The sequence below is a fragment of the Mandrillus leucophaeus genome, unplaced genomic scaffold, assembly GCF_000951045.1.
Source record: "Mandrillus leucophaeus isolate KB7577 unplaced genomic scaffold, Mleu.le_1.0 Scaffold406, whole genome shotgun sequence".
Classification (NCBI taxonomy): domain Eukaryota; kingdom Metazoa; phylum Chordata; class Mammalia; order Primates; family Cercopithecidae; genus Mandrillus; species Mandrillus leucophaeus.
Window position 1 is genome coordinate 1,470,823 of NW_012104321.1, and position 13,305 is coordinate 1,484,127.

Genomic DNA, 13,305 nt, shown 5'->3' on the forward strand with positions numbered 1-13,305 from the left:
GTGCTTAACTAATCTTCCGAATCCAGGCACAGAAAGCAAAGGCTTTCTGCTAGTGGGAGGAGCTTGCTTCTCCATTCTGGTGTGATCCAGGAATAGCTGTCTTCCAGTTCTGAAAGAGGTGAAAATGTGTTAAGCGATGCAAAAATTGTCTTGAGGTTCGCGTGTGTACGTCTGTGTGTCTGTGCATGTGGTGGGTCGGGGGAGAGAAAAGGGGATGTCAATTCTGAGGGCAACGAGAATTAGAAGTCAGAAAGGTGAGTGGCGTGTAGCATCTCCCTTTCAGAAGGGGCTGAAAAAGAAATTGGATATGATGGTCTGGTAGGGTAAATCACGCTGGATTTGTCTACCAGACCATGCACTTAGGTCTGCAAAGTAAGTCCCATTTCTAGAGCGAAAAGCCTTAGGACCGCTTGTTTTAGACGGCTGGGGAATATTTATTCCTCGTTCCGCTGATGGGAAAAATCAGCGTCTGGCAGGCGCTGATTGGTGGAAAGGAAAATGGTGATAGTGGGGTGGGAAGAGGATTTGCTGAGCCTCCTCCTGCCTACTCAACCTGTAACTCTTCCTTAGTAGTCTCCGATTCACCCGCGGGACCCTTTCGAGCTCGACCTGGATTAAGAGCAAACGAAAATCTTGAGGATATTTGAACTAAAGCGACCCTTAACGTAGCCTGTGACCGTGATTAAATGTCAGCGATGCGAGGGCAAAGTGCTCTCGGCGGTGCGGTGTGAGCCACCTCCCTGCGCTCCCTGTCTCCTCCAGCAGCTCCCCAAAGGATGGGCTCTGCTCTGGGTGGTCGACCCTCAGGCCCTCGGCTCTCCCAGGTCGACTCTGACGAGGGGTAGGGGGTGGTCCCAGGGAGGACCCCGAGGAAAGGCGGGGACAGGAAGGGAGGGGAATGGGAAAGAGGGAGAGGCGTCAGCCCAAGTCCAACCGCTCCCAATCGCCACAAGAGTGCCCGTGACCCTGAACTTGAGGTGAGGCGCAAAAGCGCCCCCACTTTCCCGCCTTGCGCGGCCAGGCAGGCAGCTGGAATTGGTGGTTCACGCTGCGCCCCCTGCCCCATCCCCATCCGAGATAGGGAACGAAGAGCACGCTGCAGGGAAAGCAGCGAGCGCTGGGAGAGGGGCGGGGAGAGGCGCTGACAAATCAGCGGTGGGGGCGGAGAGCCGAGGAGAAGGAGAAGGAGGAGGACGAGGAGGAGGAGGACGGCGACGACCAGAAGGGGCCCGAGAGAGGGGGCGAGCGACCGAGCGCCGCGACGCGGGAGTGAGGTGCTTGCGGGCTGCAGCGCAGACCCCGGCCCGGCCCCTCCGAGAGCGTCCTGAGCGCTCCCTCACGCCTTCCCTTCAAACCTTCTGCCTTTTTCTCCATCCTCGTGAGCGGAGAACTGGGAGTGGCCATTCGACGACAGGTTAGCGGGTTTGCCTCCCACGCCCCCAGCCTCCCGTCGCCGGCTCACAGCGGCCTCCTCTGGGGATCGTCCCCCTCCCGGTGCCGCCTCCGCCCTTCCTGTGCGCTCCTTTTCCTCCTTCTTCCCTATTAAATATTATTTGGGAATTGTTTAATTTTTTTTTTTAAAAAAAAGAGAGGTGGGGAGGAATCGGAGTTGTGGAGAAGCAGAGGGACACAGGTAAGTACCTGTGGATCTAAACGGGCGTCTTTGGAAATCCTGGAGAAAGCCAGGTGGGAGAGGAATGGTCGTGGGCACCAGGAGGGGGTGGTGCTGCGGTGAGGACCTGCTGTGTCAGGTCTCTGGGAGGTGAATACTTGTCCCTTTGGGGAGCCTAAGGAAAGAGACTTGACCTGGCTTTCGTCCTGTCAAGGGCTTCTCCCCAAGGGCTGAGAGATTAGGATGCGTCTCCGGGATCCGCTTTTCCCCGGGAAACGCGAGGATGCTCCCTGGAGCGTGAGCATCCAACTTTTATTTCTCTCTTACCTGAAATCCGTCTGCCCGCTCTCTTGGTTTTTCTCTGTAAAGTAAGCAAGCTGCGTTTGGCAAATAATGAAATGAAAGTGCAGGGAGGTCAAGTCAACAGGTGGTAAAGGGTTAACAAGTGCTGGCGCGGGGTCCGCTAGGGTGGATGCTGAGAACGCCCCCTCGGGTGGCTGGCGCAGGGTTAGAGACGGCCCGCGAGTGTGAGCGCCGCCTGCTCAGGGTAGATAGCTGAGGGCGGGGGTGGATGCTCGGATGTATTAGAACCAGCACCCTTGGGCTCGCTGTTTGCCTGAGGTTGAACCACACCCAGAGTGAGTAGTTAGTTCTCTTGCCTACGCCTCTCCACCATCAACCTGTTAGCCTTCTTCTGGGATTCATGTTAAGGATGCCCCTGACCCTAAGCCTCCAGCTTCCATGCTTCTAACTCACACTGTTACCCTTTAGACCCCGGGAAGTTAAAACAGGAGTGACTCTTTTCATGCAACTCCACTTCTGAAATGCAGTATTAACAACTCAGAGGATTCATCCTAATCCATGGTTAGGTGGCTAGACTTTTACTAGCCAAGATGGATGGGAGATGCTAAATTTTTAATGCCAGAGCTAAAAATGTCTGCTTTGTCCAATGGTTAAATGAGTGTACACTTAAAAGAGTCTCACACTTTGGAGGGTTTCTCATGATTTTTCAGTGTTTTTTGTTTATTTTCCCCCAAAAGTTCTCATTCAAAGTGTATTTTATGTTCTCCAGTGTGGTGTAAAGGAATTCATTAGCCATGGATGTATTCATGAAAGGACTTTCAAAGGCCAAGGAGGGAGTTGTGGCTGCTGCTGAGAAAACCAAACAGGGTGTGGCAGAAGCAGCAGGAAAGACAAAAGAGGGTGTTCTCTATGTAGGTAGGTAAACCCCAAATGTCACTTTGGTGTTGGTTCATGACTGATGGGTTAGGATAATCAATACTCTAAATGCTGGTAGTTCTCTCTCTTGATTCATTTTTGCATCATTGCTTGTCAAAAGGGTAGACTGAGTCAGAAGTATATGTAGGTAGGTGAATGTGAATGTGTGTATTTGAGCTAATAGTAAAAAATGCGGCTGTTTCCTTTTCGATATTTTTAGTTTTGCCCTAATATTTAGGACTTTTGAAAAATGAATGCTTCTGTGCCTACATAATTACATTTCAGAGAACAGTTTTAAAAATACATTGTCTTTTTAAAAAATCAAGAATATTCTTAAGAATCAAAATCATTGCTGGGTCTGTGATTTCTTTTACCATCATGAATCATGTTTGTCAATTTTAACCCATTCTGATTTTAAAAATATGACTTTGATATGTCCCTGTGCTGTGTATAAAGAGACCTATTTGTGGCCCTAAAATGGAAACAACAGATTAGTCTTTGGTAGAGTTACTTCATGTGGTCATTTGGTCTCTGTGAACACTGAGGACAGAGAAATGTGCTTGAGGGCTGCTACTGACCTCTCAGAAACATTTATACAGTTCATCCATCAAATGACAAACATACTGAAAGAATAAAGAAATTGATGCTTATTACCTACTTGTTCCTAAAGTTCCACCTTGGGGTATACACCCAAGCTCTGACTGTCTTTTCTGTATCTTGAATTGTGTTCAATTGCATGTTATTTTACAAGCCACTTTGAATTCTTTGGAAAAGAATAGACACACACGCTCTCATCCACAGGCATAGACACAGAAACACACACACACTCAACATAGACACATTGCCCATTCTTCCTCTCTTCTTTCTCCTTTGAGCTTTTTCACATTCTCTGGTGGCAACTATAAGCAGTTAGAGTCACAGGATGAACCGTCAGGTGGAGGATGAGCACATTGAGTTGCCTAGCTGAAACACGTGCTCCGTCTATGTCTGCAAAGCGAAAGAAAGCTACACTATCTCTTCAAGATAGATCAGTGGGGAAAATTTTATATTTGGAATGAGTTATATGAATGCATCTCATCAAATTTCACAACACATTTTTTTTTTCTGTTTTCTATTTTCAATTTTTAGAGTCAGGGTCTTGCTCTGTCGCCCAGGCTGAACTGCAGTGATGCTATCATAGCTCACTGCAGCCTTGAATTCCTGGGCTCAAGTCATGCTCCCACCTCAGCCTCCTGAGTAGCCAGGACTATAGGCATATGCCACTGCCTCATTATTTAGACTTTTCTTATGTTGACTTAATCTTCCCACAAATCTTCAGTGAAATTACTTTTTTCTACCTTAAAACATATTTTCAGAAAGTCATTAAAATAGAGTGTTACAAGAGGAAAAAATGTATGAGTTAATTTTAAATATTTTATGAAGTGTGAATCATACCTTTTTATATGGAATTTGGAATACTGAATCAGTGACATGCAGTTTATCCATCTTTCCATTTGTCCTCAGATTTCCAAGTTTTGCAAGTACAAGTTTCTTTGACTTCAGTTACTTTATAACTGTTCATTGAAATCATTTTCAGTGTCTCTCATGACATTTAACACATAACACATTCTATAAATTATTTATTGGTTGCATTCTGAGTTCTAATTGAGAGTTGAACTTATACACATACACAGAATTTAAGATAAAAAATGACCATGCAAAGACACAATAGTGTAATCCAGGGGTTGGCAAAATTTTTTGGTAAGGAATCAGATAGCACATATTTTAAGCCATGAGATCTATGTCTTGGCCAGGTGCCATGGCTCAGGTCTTTAATCCCAGAACTTTGAGAGCTCAAGGCTGGTGGATCACTTGAGCCCAGGGGTTTGAGACCAGCCTGGGCTACATGGTGAAACCCTGTGTCTACAAACAATGCAAAAATTAGCCGGATATGGTAGCATGCACCTGTATTGCCAGCTACCCAGGAGGCTGAGGTGGGAGGATGGCTTGAACCATACAGCTAGCTGCAGAGGTTGCAGTGAGCTGAGATCAAGCCACTGCACTCCAGCCTGGGTGGCAGAATGTGACCCTGTCTAAAAAAAAAAAAAAAAGGAAATCTATGTCTCAATTCTGCTGTTGAAGTGTGAAAGTAGTCATAAACAATAGCTAGTGTGGCTGTGTTCCAATAAAACTTCATTTATCAAAACAGGTGGTGGGCTGGAATTGTCTTGTAGGTTGTAGTTTGCTGACTACTGATAGAGTGGAAACAACATGCACTAATCACACAAACCAAAGTTTTAGTTCGAGGCTACATCACTTATTACCTTTAGGATCTTGGGGAAGTGTACTTAACATCTCTGAGCATCGCTTCCCTGATTAATAAAAAATATGATTTAGAAAACTGCAACGACCTTCTGGTTTTTGTAAGAATGTCATAATAAACAGGACATATGAATAATTGAGCACGCTTTTATATATAGGAATCATGGTTATTATTATCAAATAAAATCTCCAATGGAATAATTACTTTACCAACATGTTTTCTATTTATTCTTTTGTCCTTCATTACATAACAAGTTTGAAAGATTGGAGGTGACCAAAGACCATTTTATAATTTCACTATGGCTGAAGATGTTTGGTAGAAGCCTCATAAGAAAAGTAATCTCAATCTCATCAATCTCAAAAGTATGTAAGAATATACTTTTGACAACTACTTTTTAACTCATTGCAGAACTACCTTAATGATCAGTGTTATTTTTGTGGGTCTTTTTCCTTCCATTTTTGTTATCTGTGTACACAAATTTTCAATCAAAGTACTTCAGTTTAATATACAAAAATTTCTTCAAATGACTCAGAAATTAATTAGACCTAAATTCAAAAGCAGAAAGATTTAATTATATAATGCTAAGTAATATAAATGCAATAAATGCAAGAAAATAATGATCTTGGAGTCTCTTCCAATGCCACTCTGTTCAATAAGCAGCAGGGGCCATCAGTGAAATTGACAGCAATTTCTCAAGTCAAAATGTGCTTCACCTCACTAAGCTGACAAAGTCAACATAGCATGCACAACAGGGATAGCTGGATTCTTAAAACTCACAGGTATTACTTCTGACCTTCTTCTCCACTCTGTGCTCTTTTGAGGTTGGGAAGACAAGATGTGGTTGGTGGGGGACATTTCTGCTCAGGGAAGCCATCAGCTCTGGTGTCCCTACAGCATTTATATCTTGCTAGTCACATAACTACTTGGCACCTATTTTGTAGCTGTATGTTATCAATTACAGATTATTCATAAATTAAAGGCTAACCATCAATTACAGTTTATTGGTAAATAATTATGACCTCAAAGAACAGCTGATTGGTTTGATACATGGTAACCTTATGAGGACTCTCATTTATCTCTTTTTTTAAGGTATATACATATCTCTTTGTTTGGGGTTACACTACAAAAATATAAACTATGTTGCATATTTATAAAAAATAATTAATTATAAGTTCTAATGGTGTGGTTTAGTAGCATTCTTTTTTTTTTTTTTTTCCTGAGATAGGGTCTCAATCTGTCACCTCACTCCAGGCTGGAGTGCAGTGGCGTGATCTCAGCTTACTGTAACCCCCGCCTCCTGGGTTCAAGTGATTCTCCTGACTCAGCCTCCTGAGTAGCTGGGATTACAGGCATGTGCCACCACACCCGGCTAATTTTTGTATTTTTAGTAGAGACAGGCTTTCACCATGTTAGCCAGGATGGTCTCGAACTCCTGACCTCATGATCTCCCTACCTCAGCCTCCCAAAGTCCTGGGATTACAGGCATGAGCCACCATGCCTGCCCTAGTGGCATTCTTTTTTAAAAATAAATTTAATTGTGTATATTTAGGGTATGCAACATGATGTTATGGGATACATTAGACACTAAAAATTACTGTATTGAAGAAAGTTAATATATTCATAATCTCCCATAGTTACCTTTTTTGTTGTTTTTGTGGCAAGGGCAGCTAAAATCCACTTATTTAGCATGAATTTCAAATATAGTACAATTTTATCACCTATAGTCCTCATACATTAGATCTGTACACTTGTTCATCCTACAAATCTGCTACTTGCTTGGATCCTCTGGCCTATATCTCCCTCTTTTCTATCTACTTTTCCACCCCTATTAACCCTGTTTTTTACTTAGTGTTTGTACATTTGAATTTTGTTTCAAGCTTCCACATATATGTGAGATAATGTGATATTTTTCTTTCTGTGTTTGGCTTATTTCACTTAGCATAATGTTGTCTGAGTTCATCCATGCTGTAAATGGTAGGATCTTATTCTTTTTAGGGCTGACGGATATTCCATTGTATCTATGTACCACAGTCTTTTTATCTACCTATCTATTGGTAAACACTTTAGTTGTGGCTATTGTGTTTTTCTTTTTTTATTTTTTAGAGATAAGGTCTTGCTGTCACCCAGGCTGCAATGGAGTGGTGTGATTATAGCTCACTGTAACCTCAAACTTCTGGGCTCAAGAGATCCTCCTGCCTCGGCCTCCCAAGTAGCTGGGACTACAGCATGCATCACCATGCCTGGCTAATTTTTAATATTTTTCGTAGAGATAGCATCTCACTCTGTTGCCCGGACTGGTCTCAAACTCCTAATTCAAATTTAAAATAGAGTATGACAATTCTGTAAAATATAAAAAACATGTCCACTCCGTATAGGAAGTAATACAATGAGAAGAAGACAAACACTATTTATATTACTCTTGATAAGCTTTTTACAAAGAAATAAAACACTTTAATTTTTAATGTTTTATAGTTTGCTAAACAAATACTAGTTTTAGTGTTTTTAAAATTCCTTATATATTTATAAGTGATCTTCCTGCCTCAGCCTCCCAAAGCACTGGGATTCCAAGCAAGAGCCACTGTGTTGGGCCCTTGAGGGTGCAGATATGCTGAAATCTTTTCTTGTGGATTTACACCCAGAAGAGGGATTGCTGGGTCATATGCTACTCTACTTTCAATTTTTCTTTTATTTTTAGTGAACACGTGATAATTGTATATAATTGTGGGATCCAGAATTATATTTCCGTACATGTATACAATGTGTGATAATCAAATCAGGGTAATTAACATATCCATTACTTGAAACATTTACCATTCCTTTGTGGTGGGAACATTAAAAATGAAAAATTCTCTCTTCTATATTTTTGAACACATGCAATAAACTATTGTTAAGTACATAACCTTACAGTACTACAGAATGCTAGAACTTATTCTTCATATTTGGCTGCAATTTCATATTCCTTAACCAACCTCTCCGTATCCTCCCCTCCCTCTTACCCTTGTCAGCCTCTAATAATCATAATTCTACTCTCTACTTCTATCTCATTGTCTTTGATTCAGAATACATTTCATCATTTAATCAAAAGTCAAATTCTTAGATACTGCTAAGGCAGAGAAGAAAGACCGCAGACCAGCTGTTAGACATTTCTTACTACTAGTCATTTTTAAGACAACATGGGGTGCAGAGGGTGAGGATAAGAGATAGAGATTGAGATATATTCTCTTAAATACCAGCTGTTCTCACTCTGCATAGTTTCAGCACACACGAATTCCAGTTACCACGGTTAGTTAAATAGCACCAACCCCTAACAACACAATTCAAATTTCTGTTACCACAGTATACTGAAAGTAACTGCATAAAGTACAAACTTTGCTGCTAACTCTTCAGCCTTCAAATCATTACATAAATAACAGAAACCCATTATAATCAGTGACAAAACCACAGCACTTCTTTCAAAGCTTTTTGGTGATTGGGCGCTTCACACGTGTTATGCAGTTCATACACACAGCAATGCCCGTAGTTGTATAGCCGCTTTGTCTCCCAGTGGTGAGCCCATGTGATGTTTCACAAAAATGCACAATCAAAAGAGGAAATTGACCAGTAAAGATGAAAGAGCAGCAAAGAAAGGAAGTGAAACATGCTGGAAGTAAAATTTGAATCAAACATAAGTTGATTTATATAGGAAGTAGCCACCCCTGAGGATGTTGTCACTGCGCAATTCAGGAGACTCTAGATATGCAGTCAGAGGAATGTATTGAAGGTGGAGGTATCCATATAAATGGGGAAAGAGGTTGTGATAAAGAGTGAAGGTGTCCCAGAGGAAGTGATGTTGAAAAATACACCTTACGTTAAGTACACTCTCAGTATATCATGACATTAAAGTGCAAATGGTAACATTTTGTAAACTGATCCAGACTTAAAAAGGAGTATGACAATTCTGGAAAACATAAAAATCATGCCTATTCCATAAATTATATACAGTGTGAATTACACTGAAAAGTCCAACATTAGAGAGGATAGGAATAAAATTTTTAACAAGCATAATTTTAATAATACACATAATAATTATTTGTATACAAGTTTAGTAATGGTCCAGGTTTGGAAGAAATTCTGATCCTGCGTAGAAAACCTAGTTTGAATGTGCTTATAGCCTATTATTACATGTGTAATGTTAGACAAATTACTTAACTCGGATTTTTAATTTCATCAGATATTTTAAATGGGCATAATATAACTACATTCAATGGATGTTGTGAAGATTAAATAAGATATATGTAAAGTGTTTTTTACATAATGGGTGTTCAGCACATGTTAAAGCCTACTCTCCCTCCCTCTTTGCTTTTGTTTCATGAGTTGACTCATTTGTCTCTAGTGCTGTATTTTTAAAGCTTCTGGCCGGGCAGAGTGGCTCAAGCCTGTAATCACAGCACTTTGGGAGGCCGAAGCGGGCAGATCACGAGGTCAGGAGATCGAGACCATCCTGGCTAACATGGTGAAACTCCCGTCTCTGCTAAAAATATAAAAAATTAGCCGGGCGTGGTGGTGGGCGCCTGTAGTCCCAGCTACTTGGGAGGCTGAGGCAGGAGAATGGCGTGAACCCGGGAGGCGGAGCTTGCAGTGAGCAGAGATCCGGCCACTGCACTCCAGCCTGGGCGACAGGGCGAGACTCCGACTTAAAAAAAAAAAAAGAGAGAGAGAGAGAGAGAAAAGAAAAAAGCTTCTACAGCTCTGATTTCAAAATTATCTTCTCACCAAGCCCCAGTGTAATCTCGTTCTTTTTTCTCCTCTGTAAGTTCATATGTGATGTGGGAACAAAGGGGATAAAGTTATTATTTTGTGCTAAAATCTTAATTGGAGATGACCTCCTGTTAGCTTGGCTTTCTTCTATTTATTGTGGTGGTTACTGGAGTTCCTTCTTTTAGTATTAGGATATATATATATATATTTTTTTTCCCCTGAAGATGTAATAATCTATAGACTTCTGAAGACTGAGTTTTTAAATTAGTTGTATTGAAAACTAGCTAATCAGCAATTTAAGGCTAGTTTGAGACTTATGTCTTGAATGTGTTCGTTTTTGTAGGCTCCAAAACCAAGGAGGGAGTGGTGCACGGTGTGGCAACAGGTAAGCTCCACTGGGCTTAGATCCAAAGACCATAAAGTATCTAGTGATTAGTGTGACCCAGTATTCAGCATTCCGAATGACACTATAAAACAATCGCTGAGCATTCTAAGAGCATATCAGTCTTATTCAAACTGAATTATTTATAAAGTATTTTTAAATAGGTAAATATCAATTATAAATAAATAAAAAATATAGTTACTTGCCAAGAATAATGATGGCTTTGAATTGATAAGCTATGTTTAATTTATAGTAATTGGGCATTCAGATATTCTGACCAAAAATGTATTGACAAACTGCTGACAAAAATACAATGTGAAATGGCCATTATTTTTTTAAAAAATAGAGTAAAATTTCTGTTGATTACGATAAAATATTTTGACCTTAAGTTATATTGATTATAATATTTCTTTGATAATTCAGAGTACGTTTCAGGAAACACCCTTGGACAGTCAGTAAATTGTTTATTGTATTTATATTTGTATTGTTATGGTATAGCTATTTGTACTGATATTATTGTGCAATTATCATATTTCTGATTATATAATTCATTTGGCCTAAATTTACCAAGAATTTGAATAAGTCAATTGGGTCTACAATCAAGAAATATCAAAAATGATGAAAATGATGATAATCATCATCAGATGATGAGGAAGATGAGGATGAGAGTGCCAGAAATAGAAAAATCAAAGGGGAACCAAAATTTAACAAATTAAAAGCCCACAGACTTGCTGTAATTAAGTTTCCTGTTGTAAGTACTCCCCGTTTCCTGGCAGGTGTGGTGAAACAAAAGATATAATCAGAAATATAATTTATATGATCAGAAAGCATTAAACACAATAGTGCCTATAAAAACAAAATGTTCCTATCAAGGACTTCTAAAATGGAAACGAAAAAAATGATATGGGAATCTTAATACAGTGCTTGTGGTTAGGACTAAAAACACAGGAGTCAGTTCTTGGTTCAACTTGCTGCTTACTCCTTACCAGCTGTGTGGTGTTTTTGCAAGAGTCTTCACCTGTATATGATTTAGCTTCCTCATCTATAAAATAATTCAGTGAATTAGTGTACACAAAGCATCTGGAAAACAAAAAGCAAACAATATATATATTTATAAGTGTACTTCTTGCTTTATAGTGAACTTTCTTGTGCAAAATTTTTACAACTAGCGGAGAAAAATATTTTTTAAATGAATATTTTTGATTTAAAAATGGGAGTGTAAAAATAAAGCAGACTCCTTTGAAACTAGTTCTGTTAGAAGTTAATTATGCACCTTTAATGGGCTCTGTTGCAATTCAACAGAGAACTAGATAAGTAAATGGACTATGTTGCCTTCTAGGGACCTCCTATAAATATGATATTGTGAAGCATTATTATAATAATAACTAGATAGCAGACAGGTGGAGACTCTACTATCTGAAGAGGGTCAATCTAGATGAATGGTGTTCCATTTAGTAGTTGAGGAAGAACCCATGAGGTTTAGAAAGCAGACAAGCCATGTGCCAAGTTTTGGAGTCAGTGGTAAAAATTTAAAAAACCCAACTACTACTGTCACCTAATCTAATGGAGACTGGAGATGGACTGCATTTTTTTAGTCTTCTCCAGAATGCCAAAATGTAAACACATCTGTCTCTCTCTCTTTCTCTCTCTCTGTGTGTGTGTGTGTGTGTGTGTGAGAGAGAGAGAGAGAGAGAGAGACTGAAGTTTGTACAATTAAACAACATTTTATAAAATGTTTTCTGAAGGACAGTGGCCCACGATCCTAAGTTTTCAACATTGTACTATGTTGGGAGATTCTGCATACTTTATTTTCTCTTTGGTATATTAAGAAATCTGAGATGTCCTACAGTAAAGAAATTTGCATTATATAGTTAAAATCAAGGTTATTCAAACTTTTTGATTATTGAAACCTTTCTCCATTAGTTACTAGGGTTGAATGAAACTAGTGTTCTACAGAAAACTATGGGAAATGTTGCTAAGCAGTAACGACATGGTGATTTCAGCATGGGCAACATTTACAGCCATTACACCCATGAACCACCCTGGCAGTAGTGAAGTACCAAAAATACTGTCATAACTAGTATGGCTATGAGAAACACATTGGGATAAATCAGCTGCTATCATAATCATTCCTCTCCCACATCAGATAAATGAACTAATTTTTTGAATAGGGTTATTTAATATAAAGTTCTTAAGTCTAATTATGAGAAGAAATAAGACAATTACTTCAGTGGTTAAAGAGAGAATAATTTGCATATTTTACCTGATGTAAAATGTTTGCTATGGGTACATATTAAGTGCTAACTAATTGTTAATTGTTCTTGTTACAAGTCTTAATGCAGGGAAACAAGAAACTATTACATAGTACCTAATATTAACTTCTAATATTAAATAAACAATTTCCCCCAAATTCATCCCATTAGATTTCTTTTCAAGGGGGCGGGGGAGAAATATAGACTTCAGTAAACTTGGGCTGGGAGCTTTCTACCTACAAAGTTCAAGGAAAACAAATTATCCTAGTTAGATAATATCAATGAAAAATCCACCAACTTAAATCCTGGCTCTTTGATCTCGGGAAATTATTTCAGTTATCAACTTAATGCATCATATATGAAAATGTATTTAATTAAACTTACTGAATGATATGTTTTTAAGGTACTTTAAAAATAAACTATGATATAAAGTTACTTATTTTTCATGCAAGTGTAGTATAAAGAAATTTCTGACACTGGAGATTTTCTGAAGGTTTTGATTCTTGTAAATTTACTACATCATAATGAACAAAACTAATTTTCAACATGTTATGATCTAAATTTCCTTAGTAAATTATTTTAAATTTATTTTCTTTAAATCTATCATTTGTATAACAATTCAAAACTAGATATTCTTAATTTTATAATTTTGTTTAATGTCAAAGATTAGATTTTGCTATATCTATTCTAAAAGTTCACATTTCCTTTTTGGATTTTTATTTTTAACTTAGTTAAAGTCAAATATAAACCTATTACTTATATTAATGCAGACATTAGAGAGAGATACTAAATTCATTTTAGT

At 39.1% G+C, this 13,305-nt stretch overlaps 1 protein-coding gene across 8 annotated transcripts in view; it reads left to right on the top strand.

Moving 5' to 3' along the window:
- The first annotated feature begins 54 nt into the window (after positions 1-54).
- The window catches only part of SNCA (synuclein, alpha (non A4 component of amyloid precursor)), a 132,426-nt gene continuing 119,175 nt past the window's right edge, over positions 55-13,305 (top strand). For 2 of the 8 annotated variants that reach the window (XM_011992180.1, XM_011992181.1), the window contains exons 1-3: positions 1,144-1,414; positions 2,685-2,830; positions 10,213-10,254. In XM_011992180.1, coding sequence (XP_011847570.1) covers positions 2,710-2,830; positions 10,213-10,254 — 163 coding nt within the window. In that variant the 5' untranslated portion in view covers positions 1,144-1,414; positions 2,685-2,709. Of the gene's footprint in view, positions 119-233; positions 255-1,143; positions 1,634-2,162; positions 2,251-2,684; positions 2,831-10,212; positions 10,255-13,305 lie in introns of those variants that run through there. The other 6 variants (XM_011992182.1, XM_011992187.1, XM_011992183.1 and 3 more) reach the window with 5 other exon arrangements.